Source organism: Alligator mississippiensis, chromosome 14, assembly GCF_030867095.1.
Source record: "Alligator mississippiensis isolate rAllMis1 chromosome 14, rAllMis1, whole genome shotgun sequence".
In the NCBI taxonomy this organism is placed as follows: Eukaryota; Metazoa; Chordata; order Crocodylia; family Alligatoridae; genus Alligator; species Alligator mississippiensis.
In genome coordinates, this window is record NC_081837.1 from 31355379 (window position 1) to 31377874 (window position 22496).

General features: G+C 48.2%; 1 protein-coding gene across 1 annotated transcript in view; it reads left to right on the plus strand.

Annotated features, from left to right (window-relative positions):
• LGR6 (leucine rich repeat containing G protein-coupled receptor 6) overlaps window positions 1-22496 on the plus strand; it is a 214234-nt gene that overhangs the window by 52463 nt on the left and 139275 nt on the right. The window contains exon 2 of the mRNA XM_014609405.3: window positions 11189-11260. Coding sequence (XP_014464891.3) covers window positions 11189-11260 — 72 coding nt within the window. The remainder of the gene's footprint in view (window positions 1-11188; window positions 11261-22496) is intronic.

A 22496-nucleotide genomic window follows, 5' to 3' on the forward strand; every position in this document is an offset into this window, starting at 1 on the left:
GTAGCACCTTGGCATGGGCAGAATTTGGCCTGTGTTATGCAGCCACGTAATGTCTGTGCCTCAGTTTAACAATAATCAGTGCAGAGTAGTGAACATTCCCAATGGATCCAACAGCTGTTGCCACTTTTCCTGTTCCAGAATATCCCTCAGGATATTGTCATTGCCTAGAATTTATTCCCTAGTACCAATTATTGAATGATTCCCTGCTTTAATGAAATAATTCCAACCTCCCATCATTTCTGCCCCAGAAAGCCCTAAATTAGACCCACACACCAGGCTGGTTGTTAGGAACTGCACATAGGACCTTTATTATCCTACAGAACCTACCAAGCATACAGCACATTTTGGAGCAACATCTGTTGGCACCTTTATCTACTGACAAGCTATAACATATATGCATACTCTTGAAGCAATATTGGCTAATTACAATTATACTTCTGCAGACCTTGCAAAGAGAAATAGCCCAAGTGTAGTAAGCTTAGCTGTCACAGCCTGCTAATAGTCGCCCCCACCCTTCCTTCACATTTCCCCCTCTGTATATACAAAGAAACCCAGCCACCTGGATTTATCAGACAAAACATGTATTCTTCCAGGGGCATCCTTGTATTGTACAGTTCCTCTCCCGTGGCATCTTGTATTCCAAGATACAGATTCACCAGTATGCCTTCTGGCTTCAGTCCCTGTATCCCTGAACACTGCAGCATTGGTATATGAGGACTGAAAAACCTCCTTGATGACTCTTATGAACAGGCCTCCATACAGATCCCAGTGTGGAGGGCTGATGCAGGTAGGGCTACATGTCAGAAGCAGGTAGAGTATTCCCTGGGATTACAAGATACCTGGGTTCTCTGGTACTGGAAGGTTCAGAGAAGCTTGGGGGTTGTGGAGCTTTAGAGCAATGCAAGTTTGTTTTTAAGCTTTTCAAAATGTCAAAATCAGAAAGGAACTGTCTGGTTTTATGCCAAGAAACCCTAATGATCAATGTGGAACAATGGGAAATTCCTAAATTGTTGGGGTTCGATCCTGTCTGGATCATACAAAAAGCTTGGGACCTTTAGTGAAATGGAAAACCCAGGCCCTGCTGTGCTCAAAGCCAGTGCCAGCTGGGTGATCACTGATTACAGAGCAGTTGCCAGCAGACCAGGCTCTTCAGGGTTCTGCTGAGGGCCCTTTTGAATCAAACCAAAACCATTGTATGGTTGCCTGCCCTCGCTGGGAAGTACAGCTCTTCGCCAGAGGTTGCTGTCCTGAGTGAGACCTCTCATCTAGAAAGGTAATGCAAGCACCATTTCTACAGAGCCAGTTGCCGGATAGATGAGGCAGTGACCATGCCACGTGGCAGGGGGATCAATGCAGCTATGCTCACTGGCAGAGTTGATAGAAGTCAAGCCAGTGAGGGACATGTTGGATGGAGTTAGCCGGTTCAATAGTTTTCCCAGACCTTAGGGTGAGTGGTGGTCTGTCTAGAGCAGAAGTTGTCAAAGACCATCATGCACGGCAGGGAATGTGCCCTGGCAAGACAAAAGCTCTTATGGACACCTCTCCTACCAGCCATGACCCAGTGATTCCTGCCCTGCTACTTATGTTCACTGGGCATGTTCAAGAAGAGCTTGGATAGCCGCTGGTCGGGGATGATCTAGGTGTGGCTATGCCTATTTTCTACCATAAGCATTTCCCGTGCTTCTGGGCCTTGCTGGTTGGTCCCGCTGCCCCTGCCCCCCCTCCATTTTCTGCTATATGTGTCAAGGTGTTTTTAGCCTTCCCCAAGGCATTGGGTGTTGGCTACAGCCAACGTTGGGGACTTCAATGGGGGTATGCTGATTCTTTTGCTCAGAGCAAAGCTGGAGGTTCCAGGTTAGAGGATCTTGCCTCTCCACTCGGGTCCTACCGCTGGAAGCTACTGAAATGGAAGGGAAAGAGTAGGAAGGGAAACTTTCCAGAGACCACCAGCAGGACTGGATATGCCAGGCACCACTGGAGGTACACCCAATATAGGAGGAATGAGTAGATGACAAATAGATTTGGCCTAGTATAGGAAAGACCTCTACATTATTGGTACCCTGGCATGAGTACTAATATAATGCACGAGCCAAGACCTGAATGTGTTTCTAGTCCCAGTTCTGCAGCCAGTCAAGCTCTGCATTGCTCTGCATGGAAAAGCCTGGACACCTATGAAAGCAGCTGGAAAGTGAGCAGAGGAGTTAGCAACCCCCTTGCATAGATCACAACACTTTAGATACACTTAGGTTCCCTCAACCTCCCTGACATCACTTCACACCTCACAGCCTGGATAAAGTATTGCAGTTGCCGCAGCTCGTGCCCTGTTGCATTTAGGGTCTGCTGGTGTCTGGTCAGCACAGAACAGTGCATCTCAAGGGCACTCTGCTGTGGGAATACTGGAGCATGTGGCCTGGGAGCAGCCTTTTGGCATTCAGTGACAGTGAAATTGGCCTCATTTTAACAAACCTTCAGTTGCCTTGAGAGCCAGCCTGGCTGCTTTTGGGGAAAGTCAAATGGTTGCATTTCTGGAATTCTTTGTGCACACAAAAATGCCTCCAAAAAACCATAATGACTGATTTTGCATCGCTGAAGTGCCTGCGCCAGCCTGTGAATGCAGCTAGTTGGGCTCAATGACTTAATCTTGAGACATGATCATTTCCAGGAACAGCCAAAGTGACAGTTTCTCCTGACAGCTGGTCTCGTTAGAAATGTACCACAAGGCACAATCCTCAGAGCTAATTATGTGTTTGGTTTGATTTAGTTTACTTTAGTCCCTTCACTTGGCTGTTAAGAAATGGCTCCTTTTACTTCAAGCCCTGAGTACAGGGCAACATATAGCTGTGTTGTCCTGGAGAGGCACAATCCCTTTCCAGCTTTCCCCTTGCTCCCAGAGGCAATGGGAGAGTAATTTCCACTGCCTCTTTACATGGCACCACCACCTTCCCGTACCATCTCCATGCCTTGCCAGCTCTTCTAATCAGAGCACTGCAAAAGTGGCAGGCCCAAGTCAAGGCTTTGCTCTGTCCCTACCCTGAGAGCTGTTTGAGCAGGGGCCACTCAAAAATGTTACCTCTGCATGGGGTGCTTGATCCAGCGCAACCACTGACCAAATGTCGTTGCCAAATGATCACATCCAACACCCTTCACTCCTGTATGGGAGAGCAGCAATGGGCTTTGCTCCCCTGCACTGGTGCTCACCAGCTTGGAAGTAAATGATATTGGAGTTAATACCTCCAGTACCTCTGTGACTGAAACTGGTGCCCTTTTCCTGAAAGCTTAGGCAGCCCCAGCTGAATCTGCAGAGCAAGGAGTCTGCATACAGCACAGTAAAAGCCAAGCTGTCACCAGCAACAAACCCACCGCTTGAAGCCGCACAGCCACCGTGGTGGAAGCCTCCGTTCGCCTCTCCCACAGCTCTGTTGGAAGTTGGAAAATCTGTCACAGCCCTTCACCCTCCCGCAAACTTTCTGGCATCAGTGCTGTAGTCCTTCTTTCCCAAAGCATGAGCAAACCAAGGCTGAAGCCAAAGAAAAGGGCACCAGGGTTCCTTACTCAACAGCTGAAGCCAGGGGGCTTGGACAGAGCCTGGGGTTCTCTAGCTGCCAGTTTCTACTGCAGTGTCACTACATCAGGCCTCCCTAGTCTGGGCTCAAGAATCTCAGGATGGTGCGGGGACAGGAAGTGAGAGCAGAAATAGGAGAGGGGAAGGGTGGTCATGGGTGGGGTGAAATAGGTAAGGAGCAAAATGCTGATGCAAAGGAGGAGAAAGGTGGGAGAGGGCAAGGGGTGGTCTGAGAAAAAGGTAGCCCATGGGTATATGGTTAGCAGTGATGTGCGTGCCAACAGAAGTAGGAGTTGTAGCTGGACACTGACAGGCACGTGGAAATGTGCTGGCTGCCATCAGGGGCAGGGAAATGAGAGAGGAATGGGAGTGGAGAGTAGAAAGGTGGTGCTGAGGTTCTGCATAAGAGCAGGAGTCCTCGAGGCATTTCTGACATGCCCATGAAATGGACTTGAGGAGGTTAAGCAAGCATGATATGAAATATTCCACCACCCCTTCCTCTGCTCATCACTGCACTGAACATCCTGCTTCCAGCTCACGTACTCCCCTCCAGTTCATACTGTTTTGTTCCTTAACAAAAATAATCGACTTTGTCCCAGAAGTTTAGATAAACCCTGAGCTTGGCGTAGCTGATGAGATGGCTCAAGCTGCCAGCTTCTCTAAGCTTTCCCAGACTATCCCCTAGCACCAGGGGAAGTGCATGCTCCAAGCCCAGATCCTGGGGTTTGGACCTGCCCCATGCACAAAGAGGGACCTTTGGGATCAATATAAGCTTGCCCCATGTGGTGGTAGGAATTGGATGTTATCTCTTTGGAACAGCTTCCATCAAGATGAGCAGGTGCTTACCCCAGGGCTGAATACAGTTCATTATGCTTATTCTCAGCTTTTCATCCACCCCCTTTATATTTCCCATTGTTCTGTTCCCCTCAAGAATGCCGTTGGCTCCCGCTCCGCTGATCAGAGCCCTGCCTCCACTGTTGGACTCCCACCTGTGTGAGAGATCCCACAGAGTAGAGAAAGCAGATGCAAATGAAAAAGTCCCTTTGCCCTACAAGGCTCATGATGTCATTGATGCCTTTCTGGTAGCAATGGACCTTGCCCATTGTGGATGGTCTTACAAGAGTATCCGATGGTGGGAAATAGCATCATTTTACTTTGGCCTTTCTGGTAGGAAAGAACAGTTCATCAGGTAATAGTGAAAGAGTCTGTTTATAAAAGGAGGGCAACATCAAAGAAAATAAATTAAGGAACCCCTGGAGGGCCAGGTGAGTCCTGAGTGCTGAGTCTGAATCACATGCGACTCAGTTTCCATGAGCTACGGTTCAGTTTTCCTGTGTATACAAGTTGGGAATGCCTACGGTAAATATTTAGCATTAGTCGTTTTCTCGAAACCCAGCTAAATATAACCATGCCAGGAAAGGCAAGTGAAGCTTTCAGGGCTCGACAAGAGGCAGCCTTTGGAAAGAGCAGGTGATTTTACAGGATAATGGGAGACACCTGTAGAGACTTAGGGTTTGCAGGTAAGTACGGTAGGTGGCATGAACAGTTCCTGGAAGCTGCATCAGTCAAACCTTAGTGTTTTGGAGCAAAGCCAGACAGGATGGGATGGGGCCTGAGCTGATTTTGGCTTTATTTGATGGCGCTATATGAGGATAACATAGCTCAACAGGTAGGAGGGGCTAGATAGTGGAGCTGAGGATCTGCCACAAGATGCACAGGTGAGAAGAGCTGATTGCTAGCACTTCTGCTGAAATACCAGGGAGGTCAGATTCACCCTCGCTGCAATTTCATCCACAGCTTCAGAGCGTGGAGCTCAGCTCCAGGAACTGCTGAGACCTCAGTCCCATTTCTGCTTCTGCCACTGAGCTACTGTGTGAGCTTAGACTAGTTACTTCTCTGTACCCCTGCTTCCTCCCCTCCCATTTGTCTTTCTTGAGGCTAGATTTTTTGGGTTTTTTGGCCTGGGCTGTCACTCCCTGAGTGCAGACTGCCTAGCACAGTGGAGCCATACTGTAATACGAATAGCAATACAACTCACTAGAGATGAGCTGCCAAATGAGTCCCTTACTTTAGTGTTTAGGCATCTTGGGATGGAGGCCACTTTGGGAAATGTTGGCTTATGCAATTTGCTGAAGTCAGTCACAGAATTGGGGAGAACCCAGAAGCCCTGACACTTAGAGTGAAACCATATCCGGTGACGCACTTGTCAGTCTTGCCAAGTGGTGTTAGAAGCAAAAAGGGCCAGGGTCATCTCAAAATTTACAAAAACCTCAAAATTTACACAAAATTTACATACATACACCCACCACCTGAGACCTATGAGAAGCAAAATACTTTTCCAGGGGGTCTCTGCCTTTCACAAGCATTGAACCTAACACAAAGGAAACATTATTCAATGGGAATACACAACAGGAAATCAGCAAAAAGCTTGTGGGGTATGATTTAAAACACACACTGCCCTCCACACACTAACTTGGACAGCATACTTTTGCCAAAATTTTATCATCTCCCAGTAAAAACTTCAAAGGGTAAAGAGCCCTTCAGTGCACCACTTTCCAGCCTTGCCACTTCCCATTTGTCATTGGTTGCTAGTGGTTCATAAAGCCCCAGAGTTCAGGATCATGTGCACACTGACTGACGACAAAAAGTTGGCCTTTCCCTAAGTCAAGAAGCTATTCTCTAGTCTCAGTTCTGCTGCCCAGCGCTACAAGATTGTACTAGGAGTTATAATGATTTCTTACTCAGACACATGAAGTGTCGCTCTGTCGTCTTTTATTGATACACGAAGGGTAACAAGATCTCGTTTTCCCTGCACCCAAAACTTAAATGAATTTTAAGCAGACTGACCGAGATGCTCATACTGGGAAGGTGTTTAATGAACATGCAAATAGGGGCTGACTCTTCTTCCAGTTTGCCAAGAGATGGCGGCAAAGAGCTCCTTCCTTCTAGCGATTCAGACCGCAACCCTACACATGCTTTGATGAAAGGAAATTGTAGGAATCTGGGCAATCGTATTAAATGAAAGTGAACAGATCAAGGGAAAGAGAATGGCTAGGACAACACAGTTAGGACATCTCACCATTCATGCTTGGGCAGACCAGACAGGGAGATAGGTGGGCTCAGGAGGAAGTGAGCAAATTTGAGCAGGGGTTGGCAACCATTTCAGAGCAGCAGGCCAAAATAATGCAGTTCAGTCCAAGGTGGGTTGCTGCTTTTGACCCAGCTGCCACCTCTTCCCGCCATGTATACAACCTGCCACAGAAGCACCCCGCTGCTGAAATGCCACAAAATTGCCCCATTGCCAAAATATTACCAATATTCAGACTTTGCAGGCTGCATGAAATCACTTGGCAGGCTGGATCTGGCCTGTGGCTGTAGGTTGCTGACCCCTGAACTAGAGGATGCATTGCTTAGTGACAGGCCTGATTACCCTGGAAGGCAGCGGTGCTGGCGTTGTGTCCTGAAACCTTGCTCTCAATGGGGCAGAAACTCTCCTCTTCCACTTGCCCTCCATCCATTTTATCCAATGAATAGTAAATACATGGGGCAGTGGCTCAGCTTCAAAAGCGGTGCTCCAGGAGCTGGCTAGGGGCTGATGTGCAGCCTGGTGATGAAGGCACTGGGTTACAAAACCAGAGGGGTGCAGAGTCACCCTCTGGGCGAATAGGGCCTAAGAACTCAGAGCCTCTGATTTCTTGGGTCACAGCCACTCAGTTATTGGTAGGGACCTACTCAAATTGTGGTTTCATGGATTTCGCGGAAATGTCGACATTGGGCAATCTCCGCGAAATCTGCAGGGGGAAAAAAAACCTACTAAAAATAAAATGGGAGCCAGCAGTTCTCCTGGCCACTCAGCCTGGTATGAAGGCAAGCTGGCTGCCACCCTTACCCCTCACCGCTGATTGGCTGAGAGGGCTGTCTGTCATGAGACCCCACCCCTGGCCACCAATCAGCAACAAGGAGTGTGGGGGGGTATGATAGACAGCCCTATCCACTAATCAATGGTGGGGGTGGGGCCAATCAGAGGTGCAGGGGGTGGGACCCCAGCCATGATAAACCCATAAAAACGGCACCCCAGCCTTGCAATCTGAGCATGCACGCAGAGCCAGCCTTTAGGGGTGGGTGACGTGGGCAACCAGCCAGGGCACCGTGGTCTGGGGGGCACCACACACACACACGTGTGTGAGCAGCCTGCCATGCTCACAGCAGTGCCCCAGCCCACCTGATTCCAACCCCAGGGAGGAGCAATGCCCAGCAATGAGGGAGGAAAGGGGGGCACCAAACTACAAGTACGCCCCGAGTGCCATTTTCCAAAAGGACAGCTCTTCATATAAAGCATATGAGCATACATAGCCCTGTGCCTGCCCAGACAGCTCATATCCTCCTGCACGTGAGCGTGCATGCTACATGGGGATTGCAGTTGCAAACTGTGCATAAGTACAAGTAGCGCCACTTCACAGCTAAAAAAGGGTCATGTGGGTGTTTATGGTGAAGTAAAATTGCGTCCTTTCTCCTCAGTGACCAGAATTTCTTGTTCATGGAAAATATAGGCCCTTTTGAAACTCATTTTGTCCTAAAATAGATGAAAATATTTTCTAAATCCCCCATGAAACAGACTTCAAAATAATTCATTTCAGAATGTGCTTTTTGAAAGCTGAAATTGTAATGAGAATTTGATTTTGTGCCACGGGTGCTTGCTTTGTATTATTTTAATGAGTTTTACATTGTTTCACAAGGATAATAGGCACTTGCCACATGCACACAAATATGGTTAGTCAAAAAAAAAAATTTAAAATTTTCCATTGACAATGCCAAGAGCACAAATTTCAGACCAGTCTTGATATGGTGGATGCCTTCTATATATTTATGGCCCACTGCTGCAGGTGTTTTACCTACTCCTCCCAGCAGTGCCTGACTTATAAGGCAGCAGCATAACAAGCAGAAGGCAACAGGCACTGACTCAAGGTGAAGTTGCATGTTATATGTATTAGGGCTGCGCTAAGCTTTTGGTCCACTTTTGGTCCACTTCCGGGTCTGCTGGGGAGCACGCTGGGGGGCCCCTCTGTGCCCCCCTGGCTTGGTGACTGGTGCCTCCTGGGTCTGGGGGAGGCACCCAGGGTCCCCTTGCGGCTGATCACTGAGCCAACGGGCACAGGAAGGCCCCCCAGCGCAGTCCCCGGCAGACCCAGAAGTGGACCCAAAGTACTTCCAGTCCACTTCTGGGTTTGCCACTGAGCACATGGAGGGACCCCCACACTCCTGTGGGATGCTCCATGCGCCCCAGCATTGCAGTGATCATGAGCTGTGCCTGCTACCTTAAGGTATGTAGAAATTTTTTTTATAGCTATGTCTACGTCCCAAGCACCGATTCTCCAAATCAGCATCGAATCTTCAGATTCAGATTCGGCCGAATCGAATCAGGAACAGTGATCTGAATCAACTAATCGAATCACTGCCCCTGATTCAGGCCGAATCCGAATCAAATGGCCTGCTTTGCGCACCCCTAATATTTATACCATACTAAAGTCACTTAAAATGCCAGCATTCATATGTTAAAGCTTGTTAACTCGTGCAAAGTGCTCTTTGAGCATCTCTAACACTAGGCAAAGGTTAATAAGCTTTAACATGCGGGTAACTCTGGGCTTTGCTACCTAGCTCACGGTAGAGTACCGTCAGTCTGCTCCATGGGGATAAAATGAGCAATTTGCAGTCCTCCCTCCAGAATCCCAAGATGCTCAGCTCCCACACCTGCCCTCCTCCCAGGGCAGGGATAGAGCCCAGGTGTCCTGGCTCCTAGCCACGGCCCTGCTCACCAGCCCTCTAGTGGCAAGTCAGAGCTATCCAGGAAACAAACTGCAACTCCTCAAAGCATGTTGTAATTTTAGCACTGCTTAGCATGCCACAGATTAGTATGGTGTACATGGAACGTGAAACTTCACCCTTAGAGGAAGCACAATAGCAGCAATAGCCATCGCTGCTACTGGCTCAGCCCCTGCTGTCAGCCTTGCCGCCCAGTTCACAGACCCTGGCTGATATGCTTCTGCAACTGGGGATATGCATTGTTACAACTCCAGCTAGGGGCCTGGTTTCCATAAGCTGCAGAGACTCCTACTTTTAACTCTGGAAGCCCTCAGTTAAAATGTCAATGTTGATAAGGATGGAGACCATCACAGAGACCCCCCCAGGGGCACAGTGGAGTTTTGTCAGAAGTGAAATGTCCCTTCTTTCCCATTGTAAATTCTCGGTCTAGTGTTTGCAATGCAGATTCACCCAGCTCCTGCTGAGAATTGTACGGCCCCCAGAACCCAAAACTTCCAGGCAAAATCCTCATTGACATCAAATCCTTTTTGAAGTCAACAGGTTTTGTTAGAGAAAGGAGTAATTAGAAGCTGGGCAAAAAATTAAATCATAGCTATGGGGTATATGTAGGGAGGAAGTATTCCCACATCTGCATTAAGAGTCTGCCCTTCATTTTCAGTTTGTGTCTTATTCTTGTATTAAGGAACCAGGTGATACATGTATGTATGAAAGCACATATGTATATGCATCTAGTCTGAAGGACGAACTCTAAGGAGGACATTCTTGCCAGAGCCCAATGCCTTGTTTTGCACCCATATGAGATGTCACATTTGCCTTCATGCCCAGATGAGAATTTTGCCCCACCTTTGAGCTCCCAGTTGTTTTTAGCCATGTCAGCCCTGACCTGGGCCTCAGCAATTTCTGATTGCTTTTTTTTTTTTTTTTTTTTTTTAAGAGCAAGGATCAAACGTACAGTTGTAGGCACAGACTTGCTCTTGATTTATATCGTAACAAACACTGTTTTGTTATTGCAGGGTTGTTCACGAGGGCAGGGCTGCTACTGTTAATTATATGTAAGGCACATGATGTTACAAAGGTTTTGAGACAAAGACCTGCTAGGTCAGTCGAGTCTGTCGCCTTGCAAATGAGGTACAGTCCCCTGAGAGGGGATGTGTCAGGTATTAAATCCAAGCCGCAGCCAGAGGCCTCGGAGAGACAGAAGTTTCTATGTGAAGAATGGCATGACATTTGCCACCAAATTTAAAGAGTGGAACAAATTGCAGGCCCCTTGGTCTTGGCCTTGCACCTTTTCACAGCTGCTCCCCATTCGGAGAGGGCTTGTTCACCAGGTTGCAAGCAATGACCAGCAATTAGCTGTCACCTCCCAGCTTTGCTCTGCAGGGCAGTTGTGTTTGGCTTCATTAACAGGGTCTCCCAGGAGGGGGCAGTGTAGGTAATGGTGAGGACCAGATGCTCCACACCTTTTACTGACTTCTCTTCTCTGCAAGAGTGAACAGGGCCCTAAATGTTTTGGTACCTTCAAAATCCTGCAGGTGCTTGAGAAGTTCACATGAAAGATGCCACTGAAGGACACAGGATTCATTAACGTGAGGATTGCTTTCATCCTGCTTTATGCACTCATGTTGCCAGGCAGAGCTAAGAGGGAATTTCTCCTGGCCATACTAGGTCTGAGATGCCTTCCAAAAGGGCATCTCTTTCCTCTTTCAAGAACGGGCGCTGCACAGAGACTGTCAGGTGGGGAGAGGCTTATTCTGTGCAAGCCACCAATAATGACTGATCAGAGCTTCTGTCTTTCTTCTCCCATAGTGATCTGAGCATGAACAACATTAGCGAACTGCAACCCAACACTTTTCATCATATGCGCTTCCTGGGGGAGCTGTAAGTATGGTGTTATTACATAGAGCATAACGTGTTCTGGGGTGATATGATGTGCGGGGTGGAGGGGGGGATGGATTAGAAAGGAAACCAAAGTGGCATCAGTGAGGAGCAGAGAGAAATCAGGTGAGAAGCAGCTGCATTTTTTTCCCTTCATGGAAATCAGGAGTAATGCCCCTGGCATCAGTCATTGTAAAAGATGTAAGATCAGCAAAGCAGAATCAGAGACACTATTGGTGCCTATCCTAACCCAAAGAAAAGCAGCCCACACACAACTCTGCTCCCCTTGCTGTCCATACACATCCCCTCACAGCCCTTTGCTTTCTGGATTTCCTATCAGTTTGAAATGAGAATGGCAGCATGGGGACAGGAGTGTGGGTTGGGACCTCTGAGACTGAGGCCTAGGCAACGTAGACATCTGAACCCAGGAAAAATCCTAGGCTGCATTGAAGGTGGTGAGATCCTTCTGTACAAGTGTGAATTGCCCTTTTCTACTAGCCCAGCTATAGAAATGATGTCAGAAAAATAACACAGTGAGGCCAGGAGTGGATGAAGCCAAGCAACATGTTCTGCAAGTTAAGCCCTTTGCAAAGGGCTAACAGAGAAGCCATGTACATCACAGGTAAACCCTGAAAATAGGGTTTTAATGGCGTAGCCCTTTGCCCAAGTTGAATGTCACTCTCTAAGGATAATTCCTTCCAGCACCTGGAGGGCTTACCCCTGCTATGGCTTCTTGTACCATGCTTAATCTTAGAGCTGGGCAGAGAAATTCAACAGTATATATTTTCATTATAAAAGACAATTTCAATAAAATTGAAGCACTTTTATATTAGACTAAGATATTCATTGTCATATTGTGTGTGTGTGTGTGTGTATTACATTTAAAGTATAGGATATGTTGTTATTAATATTTTACTCTAATAGAAAAGTCCAAAGGAGATGTTTTTATGCTTCTGAAATACGCCTCTTTTATTCATTCAACTTTTTCAATTCACAGGAAATGTTGAAATATTGAATTTTTTACATGTCCCCTCCCTACCCCCAAATATTGGGATTTCCCAAAAAACAGGAATTCACATGCCCCTGAATTTGGTGTGTTTATATAGGGTTGAATTTACACACATACACTTGGGCATATACACTGCTGGGCAAGCAGCATTGCCTAAAGGTTAAAGCATCAGAGGAGAAGCCCACACACCAATACCTTTCATTTATTTTTTTCAAAATGTCATGATCTTCAAAACAGTGCAGCAGTTCTTTAGAAAGGACTCACAGCTGTTCACTCCTGGAGTTAGTGAGAATAAGGAAAACAAAGAGGCAGCTAAAAAGGTTCATGGATCCCTACAGATTTTTAAACTCAGAAGGGATTTTTTTATGATCATCTAATTGACCATCCTGCATAACAGAGGTTTAAGAACCTCACTCATGGATATCTGGATCCAGACCATAACCTTTACTGAGCAAGAGCAGAGCTTGGAAAAAGACACACTCAGTCTGGACTGAAACTGCCTTTGGTAATTGGACATATGATAGTTAAAAACATCTGCCTGATTTCCCGCATCAGTTTGTCTGCTTTGACTTCTAGTCATCAGATACATATATGACTTTGCCCATTTAATTTAAATGCCCTCCAATATCAGAAATCATCTCACCCTGCAGAACTGTATCAACCATGCCAAAATCATGCTGAAACTGTAACCTTGTGGGGAACTTAAAGACACTGAGTTTCTCAGGTTTCTTACTAGAAGACAGATTTTTCAGGCCTTGGATTAGTCTTGCAGCTCTTTGCCTTGGGGTTTTCCTTGTCCTATTTAAAATGGAGACACCAGAAGTGGACACAGTATTTTATTCTGTCCTAACCAGATAGTTTCATAGTTGGTAGGGTCGGAAGGGACCTGAGCAGATCATCTAGTCCGACCCCCTGCCATGGCAGGAAAGAGTATTGGGGTCAAACGACCCCAGCCAGATGTTCATCTAGCCTCCTCTTAAAGACCCCCAGGGTAGGAGCCAGCACCACTTCTCTTGGAAGTTGGTTTGAGATCCTAGCCGCCCTGACAGTGAAATAGCACTTCCTAATGTCTAGCCTGAAACTACCCTCTGCTAGCTTGTGTCTGTTGTTTCTTGTAACTCCCGGGATTGCTCGGGGGAACAGGGACTCTCCCAATGCCTGCTGGTCCCCCTTGACTAGTTTATAGACTGCCACTAGATCCCCTCTCAGCCTTCTCTTTTGGAGGCTGAACAGGTTCATGTCCCGTAGCCTCTCCTCGTAGGGCCTGCCCTGCTGGCCCCTGATCGTACCGGTGGCCCTCCTCTGGACCCTCTCCACATTGGCCACATCCCTTCTGAAGTGCGGTGCCCAGAACTGGACGCAGTACTCCAGCTGTGGCCTGACCAGTGCCACATAGAGGGGGAAGATCACCTCCTTGGACCTGCTTGAGATGCATCTGTGGATGCACGACAAGGTATGGCTGGCCTTCCTGACCGCGTCCCCACACTGTCGGCCCATGTTCATTATGGCATCAGTAACGACTCCAAGATCCTTTTCTGCCTCAACACTGGCGAGAAGGGAGTTCCCCAGCCTGTAGGTATGCCGCTGGTTCTTCCTCCCCAGGTGCAGCACCCGGCACTTGTCAGTGTTGAAACCCATCCTGTTCTCATCCGCCCACCCCTGTAACCTGTCTAGATCTGCTTGCAGCCTGTTCCTTCCTACTAGCATACCCACTTCACCCCACATCTTAGTATCATCTGCGAATTTGAACAGGGTGCTTTCTACCCCCTCGCCCAAGTCACTGATGAAGATGTTGAATGGTGCGGGCCCGAGGACCGAGCTCTGGGGAACCCCACTGCCCACATGCCTCCAGGTCGAATAAGACCCATCCACCACCACCCTCTGGGTGCGGCCCTCCAGGCAGTTAGTGACCCATCTGACCGTGTAGGCATCAACACCACTGTCTCCTAGTTTCTTACTGAGAATGGGGTGAGAGACCGTGTCGAAGGCCTTCCTGAAGTCCAGAAAGACTATATCCACTGCGACATCTGCATCCAAGGACTTGGTGACCTGGTTGTAGAAGACCACCAGGTTGGTTTGACAAGACCTGCCCCTAATGAACCCATACTGGTTGCCCCTGAGCATAACCTCCCCTGCTGGCCCTTCCTGGACATGTGCCAGGATAATTCTTTCGAAAAGCTTCCCCAGGACTGAGGTAAGACTCACAGGCCTATAGTTTCCTGGGTCCTCCTTCCTTCCTTTTTTGAAGATGGGGACCACCTTGGCCCTTTTCCAGTCCTCCGGCACATTGCCCAAGTGCCATGAGTGCTTGTAGAGCTGTGCCAGAGGTCCCGCAATGACCCCTGCTAGTTCCTTCAGCACTCTGGGGTGGAGATCATCAGGACCCACGGATTTAAATACATCTAGTCCCTCCAGAAGTTCCCTTTTCACTCTTACTCAGCCTCTTCCTCTGCACACAGTTACTGGCTGCCTCACTGCAAATGATTATAACCTGATTGCATGTTATAAGCAAACAGAATATAGTCATAACGGGGAATATATAAATATGTTTAACATTTAGAAGGGGCCAATTTCCCATGGCCAAAAATAATTCTGAGCGAAACAAATTGGGAGGAAAAAATTAAACAGGAAAATATGAAAAATAATTGGAAGTTGTTTAAGAACATTTTGCTGGGTGTTTCGAAAGATCACAATTCCTCATTCAGGGAAAAATATACTTGGATTTAAAAAACATCCCAGTTAAACGTGGAAGTAGAACTGGCAATTTTACACATGCATGCGTGCATGCACGCATACTGCACACACATGTACACGTGCGCACACACCCCCCTAATACTGCTGATAAATTCTCCTGTTTTCCCACTTGTTTTACAAGCCTTCCATGTACTCAGTGTGACAATGAAGATTATCCAGGGTGTAGATTGTGCTGGGTCAGAAGGAGCTGCAGCCCCAGGAAAAATGCCTAAAGAACAAGAGGGGAAAGCAAAGGGCACACATCTTAATTTTTGCTTGGAGGGTGGGGGAGAAACTAATTGGCTGCCTACCCTAATGACCCCCACCCCCCAACAAGGAGAGGAGCAACTAGTCAAGGAAGCAGAGCTCCCCCCTTTCTTGATGAAAGGGCTGAAGTACTTAGAGCAGTTCTGCTTTCCCTTCTAGAAATAAACTGCCTGAAAGAAGAGATCCCTATTACTGCCTCCCCAGTGAGGCCTGGTAGAGAGGGATGCAGAGGCAGAAGAGATGGGGCAGAAGGACAGGATTTATCTGGAGGCTGGGGATGAATTGAAAATGTCAGAACTAATAATGGGATTGGATGGGGCGTATTCATGGGGGGCTGAGAAAATGGATGTGGGGCAGAATGGCTGAGGGTTGATTATAGACCCTGGCTCCCAGCGTGCAACAGGGATGATTGTGTGGTTTTAGGTTAGACAAGGACTTGCATGGATTATTTCGGATAGAGATGATCGTGCCTCAGGCAGGAAGGAGGGCTGGATGTCCTCCAGATGTCCCTTCCAGCCCTATTTTTCTGTGCTTCTACAGTTCTCTGATTTTCAGACCACTTTAAAATCTGGGATCATCCATCCCGTTTGGACAGCGGAGAATTCTCTTGGGCATGCTTGATATCTTTGGGAACTGGGGTGAACTTCCACCCACATTTTGGTGGTGAAACCAAAATATTATAAAAATAAAATGAAGTCTAGTTGAACTGAAAGGGAATTTTTTTCAGGCTTTGCAGCCAGATGAGAAAGAAAATTGAAAAATTTTGTTTTGGGTCAACCCCAGATGTTTCACTTGGGCTGAAACAAAATATTTTATTCATTTGAAGATTATTTATCCCTTTGATTTAATTCCCCCCTCCCCCACCCCCAACCCTGTGTGTCCTTTTTCCTGCAAAATAGTGATTGAAAAATCTGGTTTGAAATGGAAAGGAGCTTAAGAAAAAATATGTAAATAAAATGCTTGTAAATTTTAGATTTCTTTTTCTCCCAGTTTTGGATGTGAATTTGGCCTGAATTTTGAATGGTTTTATGCTCCATTTTTTTAGCAACTTTATGATGTGTGTGGGGGCAATGTCACATGGGCTAAGAACAAGTGTATATATTTACCAATATTCCTAGCAGCTACCACCTGACTCCATGGCTTTTGGATACACCTGTTTGTCTTGCCTCCTGGTTCTCTTCCCTCTGATGGTCACAGACAGCCCATCCTCTTCTGCCTCTACCCGTGTAACATGCCCTCTGACTGCTCTTCTTGCTCACTGTGTTCTGCTCATTTCTAATTTCTCCTGTGCCTCGGAGCCAGTTTCTTCCCTTGCTGGCTTTCTGGTGACTCTGCTTTAAGCAGCTAGTCACATCGAGGCTTTGTGGCTGTCCAGGAAAGGATTACACATCTTTACACATCTTAAAGTCTTGAACCAACACCTCCTCGGTGATGTTTCTTCATTTTTAATGTCTGGTTGGAGTGTTGTTGTCACCGTGATGGTCCAAGAAATGTGTGAGAGGCAAGGATTTTACATGATATTTTTCAGGTCTAAACTCGCTCCTGAAAAAGGGCACTTGCTGCCTGAAGCTCCCAACTATATAGTTGGTCCAATAAAAAATACCACTAAAAATCCTCACCTCTCATTCATTTTTAATGACAGCCTCTTCTTAGCCAACAGTTTATTGCACACTGGGACTCCATCCCTACAGCCAGAGGCCTGCAAGCGTGTCCCCTGCAGAAAGTCTCATTAGAGCCATTGAGATTGACATGGATACAAGGGCCAGTGTGTGTGGAACAGCAATGCCAGGGTGATCTGTGGCTATTTCTCGGGTTTGATGGGAAGGAAAAGAATGATGGGAGGGAAAGGGTTGGGCGACATAGCGAGGGAAAGGAACATGGGGATAGGAAGGCAGAGCCAGAGAATGAGCACAAAGGACTAAAAAAGAGGGGCAGGACATAGGTGGAACAACCAATGGAGCAGTGCAACAAAGACTGTATGAAATCATCCAGTATCTTAATTCTAGGTGAGTGACTGATGACATTAGGAGGCTACTGATGATGTGATGGGGCTCAGGAAATCTCATGTACTGCTATGCCCATGAGATACAGCCCACAGGATTAATGGCTGAAGTACATGGGACCCAACGAGAGGGACATATGGAAGTACCTTAGCTCCAAAGACACTGGACATTTTGAGTTCTGCTGCACTGGCTGACCAGCCCTTTAAGCTGCAGTGGACTACATTCATTTGCACAGTGGTGATGTATCTCCAGCTGCGCTGTACTCCAGAACAGTGCGGCTTGTTGCATCGGGCCGTGCTGCTCATTTTGGTTGCACCGTGGAGCAGCACCTTACGCTTCCCTGCAACCGTGCATTTGGCCACCGTGGAGCATGGAGGCTGCTGCTTGAGGTGGGCCTGCAGCATGAGACCAGGCTTGGCTGCTGTCCGTGGTGGTGCTGGAGTTACGTTCAGCCCGTACAGCAGAGTAGCTCGCCAGGTTCTCACTCGTCGTCCCACCTTCTCCCTGTCACTCAAATTGTATCAGGAAGCAGCAGAGTGATCATTTATCACCAGCAATCAAAGATGGCTTTGTGGCCATGGCACTGGCCTGGGAGTCAGGAATTCTCTTCCTGAATCAGCTGTAGCTCACTGTGTGGTCTTGGGTAATTCATGTTCCCCTTTCATGCCTCAGTTTCCCTGCCAGTAAAAGCCAAGGGCAATGACTCAGGTGTGCCGTGAGCCTAAGCTCATTAATGTTTCACTGTGAGCCCGTCAGAACAGAGGTGTTATAAGCACAATCAGTGCCACAGCCCCAGGGAGCTTCCAGGGAGAGCAGATGCTCCAATTCATCTGACTTTGAAGAAGCACCATATCCGGGGACTCCCCTCCGAGGAGAGGCTCCCTGACAGCTGTCTGTCAGCAGGGACTGCATTCCTGGCTCCTCACACTTCCTCCCTGCCTCCAGCCTTGGAGGGAGAAAGAGGGAAACTGTATTCAAAGCTGACAGCAGAGTGACTCCGAGGGGAAAAGGCACAATAGCCGCGGAAGCACCCAAGAAGACTATGCCAGTTCCCTCAGGAAAGGGGTGTTCAGAGCTGGGACCAGACACTTATAGGAAGTGGTTTAGAAAATAGCCTTCCTTTCTTTCTTGCTTTGTCTTCTAGCTTTGTCTTGCTTGCTTTTCCTTCACAGGAAAGATTGTTTAAAGGAGCTAATAAATTCTAGTTAATGAACCCTGAAAAACCAGAGCCGGGAGCCAAGAGAAACAAGAGCAATCAGTACAGAAGGAATAGAAAGAGGATCTTGAAAGTCGGCCTGGGAATAACAACATGTTGAAATGTGTTTGACGCATTGTTACTGTGCTTTGAATCCAAACACAAGCACTTGGTGCCAGGAGAAGGGAGTGTGATGGAAGGCAGGTGTCCTGTGCTGTTCGCCTCTCTCTCGCTTCAAGGTACACATGGCAAGATCAGCCCCTGTCCCAGCTGCTGGCTCATACACTTGCCAGCACACTGCCTGCTGGGGTGGGGGGCAGTTATTATAGGGACTTGCAGTTTATGTGCTTGTGTTTCAGTAACATAGAAGCACCTACCGGGAGTCAGGTCCATACTGTGCTCCTTGATTTACAAACAGGCCAGAAAAGAGTGTCCCTAACCCAGACAGCTCCTTTAAGGCAAGAACGAAGTTAGAGAAGGGCAGGCAACAAGAAACAGGACAGGGAAGGTGGAGAGGGGTATATGACAATCAAAGGAGGCAATAAATGTACACTAAGCACTGTCAGTAGCAGTCGCCTCCTAGCAGGGTGGCCACTGATGTCTGGGGTGGCCATCATACAGGACAGTCCAGTTGTCCTCTGTCCTCTATTGATACAAAACCTGATGCCTTTATGTCCTCTATTTTTTCTCTTGGGGACAGAGTAACAGAAAACCAGAATGTCCTCTGTGATGACCACCCTACTGATGTCTGTAGGCGGCAGCAGATCTCTGGTATCATTGGGAGGCATCTGTCCCCTCTTTTGACATGTGCATGGAGTGTCCTCCCCTTTCCCCTCTTGTGAAAGGGATAATTCACCCCATTTCACTAGCTTAAGAGGCAGGAGCAGGGACCAAGCACCAGCTATGTGAGAACAGGTCTAGAATGAGGCAGCGACTTTACTACTGCTGAAAAGTACTGTGGCCCACTGAGATTTCTGTGATGAGCAGTACAGTGTGACGAGGCATTGACAGTTCTGAGATAATGTTGCTGCTTTGTGGCATAGGTATGTATATCTGAGCCTTAGCACCCAGGGCACAAATGTGCTGACATTGCTATGCATGGCACGCCATTTCTGAGAGGCATGTGTGCTCTGCTAAGGTGGCACTAACATATCTGTCCGTGGTTCTTCATGCAACATTAACCTTTCTCTGTCCTAAACTGTGCCTGACAAGGGATTGATCCTTCTGTGATGTAGCAGCACTAAATGAGCACCAGCTTTTTCTGTGGCATAGCAGTGGCATGTTATAGAGCACTGATATATGTGTGGCATGTTGTCTCTACATTATGGGGTACTGATATATATGTAAGTGACAATCACTGGGGCTAGGGGGCACAGATCTTGCTGTGACAGCAGCTCTGTATTATGGGGCATTTGCATTTCTGGGATAGAGTGGGTCATAGGCGACTAGTAGGAGGTGCACAGGAGTGCAGGTGCTCCCCCAATGGCCGACACCATGCTGTTGGTAGGGCTGGTGCCCCCCCTGACAGAGCCACTGTCGTCAGCGGCTTGTGCAGGTGCCCCCCCCCCGATTCAGGAGGCACCAGTCACTCATGGAGTGGGTGCTTAACCGAGCAGTAGGCTAATTTGCTGCAGTGTAAAGTGTCACAGTCTGAATGTGTGATGGTATCAGACTGCAGCAAACTAATTTTTGCCGCTATAAGATAGTACTGTTGGGGACAAGTAATATCTTATGGCAGTGAAAATAACTGCACCTAAATGTGTGTGTAAATGCCTGCCTGCTGTTTAGCCACATGGCTCCACTCTTTGGGCACTCTCATGCTCCATTCAGCCCCTCTGCCACCCAAAGCCATGACCCAGAGCCCAGGGCTAGCCCCTGAGCCTGCTGCCAGCCTGGGGTTGCTCTGCCCCGGCTCAAACTTCTGCAGTCCCAGGCAAACATGTAGATGATGTGCCCGGGAGCCATTAACTCTGGCGCAAACTGCGCTGGAGTTTATTGCATCACACTAATTGAGCATGTAGATGCACCCAGTGATGCTACATTATTGAGTTTAGGGATTTCTATGACATAGCCAGATTGTCTTTCAGGGCTGTCACATCTCTGCCCAATATATTAGAAGCCAGAGTATATTATAGAGTACAAGTGCAGTGTAATCATGTTTTACATTTCCCTCTCTTTAGAGAGCAGTGCTATTCCTGTGGCTTTTGATAGTGCCTAGCCCCTCTCCTGTTCTTCAGTACAAGAGACATTTCCTATTGTTATTTAACTACACAGGGATTTACACTGGCAGCAGCATTTTTACCCACAGTGCCCTGTTGTGTGGTGCAAATCTGGAGGATGGGACAGTTGGGAAGGGTTGAGTTTCGCAAAAGCATTAGGGAGCATATGCATCTTTTCTTTTCCTTCCCAGGGAAAAAAATGAAGTTGAAATTGGACGGGGTTTGGACTCTGAGGCCCAGATCCTGTTTTGTCTACTGAACTTCAAAGCCTAAGCAACCACTTGTCTAAAAAGTATGCCTCTTACTTCAGGGGTGCAAGCCTGTTCTGCCTGGGGAGACACAAAGCTCCTCTCCCATTCTGCTGTCAATGGACACCCTTAGGCACCTCCAGAGCATGTACGCGCTGAGCAAGGAGTCACTTGCAGGCAGCCAATTAAGAGATGGTGGCTCAGAAGTGAACTCCTGCCCCTCAGGGCTCACATTATGTGCCTCCATCATCTCAGGATTCAAACCGAGAGGAGGACCCACACGTAGGTTGCCCGACCGCCTAGGGGTTAGAGCGTTACCCAAAAAAATAGAAGACATGAATTCTAGATCCTCCTCAGCCAGATGGGGTTTAAACCCACATCACCCTCTTCCCAGGACTGTACCCCAACCACCAAGCTGTTGAACAAGCTAGGCTGAGGCCTCCTTTCATGTCAAAGGTGAGCCACTGGGCAGAAAGAAGTGCAAAATGCATTGGAGTCTGCAATGGAGGTAGGCAGGTGTTCTGGTGGGAGGGGAGAGCCTTGGGTTCTGCTCCCAGTGGACCCAGTGGGGTCTATGTATTTTGCTTCAATCACTCATTGATAAAATGCATTAACAGTAGTGGGGGCAATACTAGAGTCATTCTATCCTGGATATACCTGTGGTACTTTAATTAAGCTCAGGCTCCAAGAGCAGTGATGCCTTGGCACCATGGAGTTTACAGCATGCTGGCAAGCCTGGCCTGCAGCCAGGGCAGGTATTCAGACACTTTGCCTATGGGAGCATACACGTCTTGCCTACCCTGTGGCAAGGAGTCTGAGCTCACCCCAACCACAGCCACACTCCGAACCCATGTGAGGCTACTCTGGTCCCATCCCTCTGCACTTGCTCTTGAGCCCTTGGTCTCTGGTGGGTCTGAAAGCAGCCACTGGAGATGAACCTCACTGGCAAACTGCCATGTTCAGAGCATGTCTGCGTGTGTGGGTAGGTATGGTAGCAGGACACACGGCCAGTGCAATGTAGGCAAGCCACAGGTGCATGAAGGAGACTTCCCCATGTGCAGACTGGGATGCGTTAGGGCTGGAAAAGTTTGGCTTCCTTTCTGGATTCCAGGTGGTAGGGCTGTGCGAAGCTTCAGGTGGTGATTTGATTCGGAGGAGATTCGGCCCGATTCCGTGGCTGAATCTCCAAATCCAAATCGAATCAGGGGACCAATTTAAGGGTCCAAATGGATTCAAAGCTCTCCGAATCTTTGGCAAAGATTCGGAGAGCTTTGATTATTCGGGTGGTCCCCGGTGGCTGCAGCAGGGAGCTGCAGCCACTCTGAACTGGTAAGTACTAGGGGCGGAGGGGGGGACCATGGGGGGAACCCTGCCACCCTCCTCGACTCCGCCTGCTCCCCCCGCCCCCCCATGACTGCCCCCGCCCGCCCCAGCTCGGTACTTTAAAAAGAAGCCCTGGTGCTCACTGGGTGCTGCCAGGCGGGGGGCGATCCCCGCTGCCCACACTACATGGGGGGCTCTTCCCGAGCCCCCCCACTCCCCCAGCACCCCCATGGCTGTCCCAC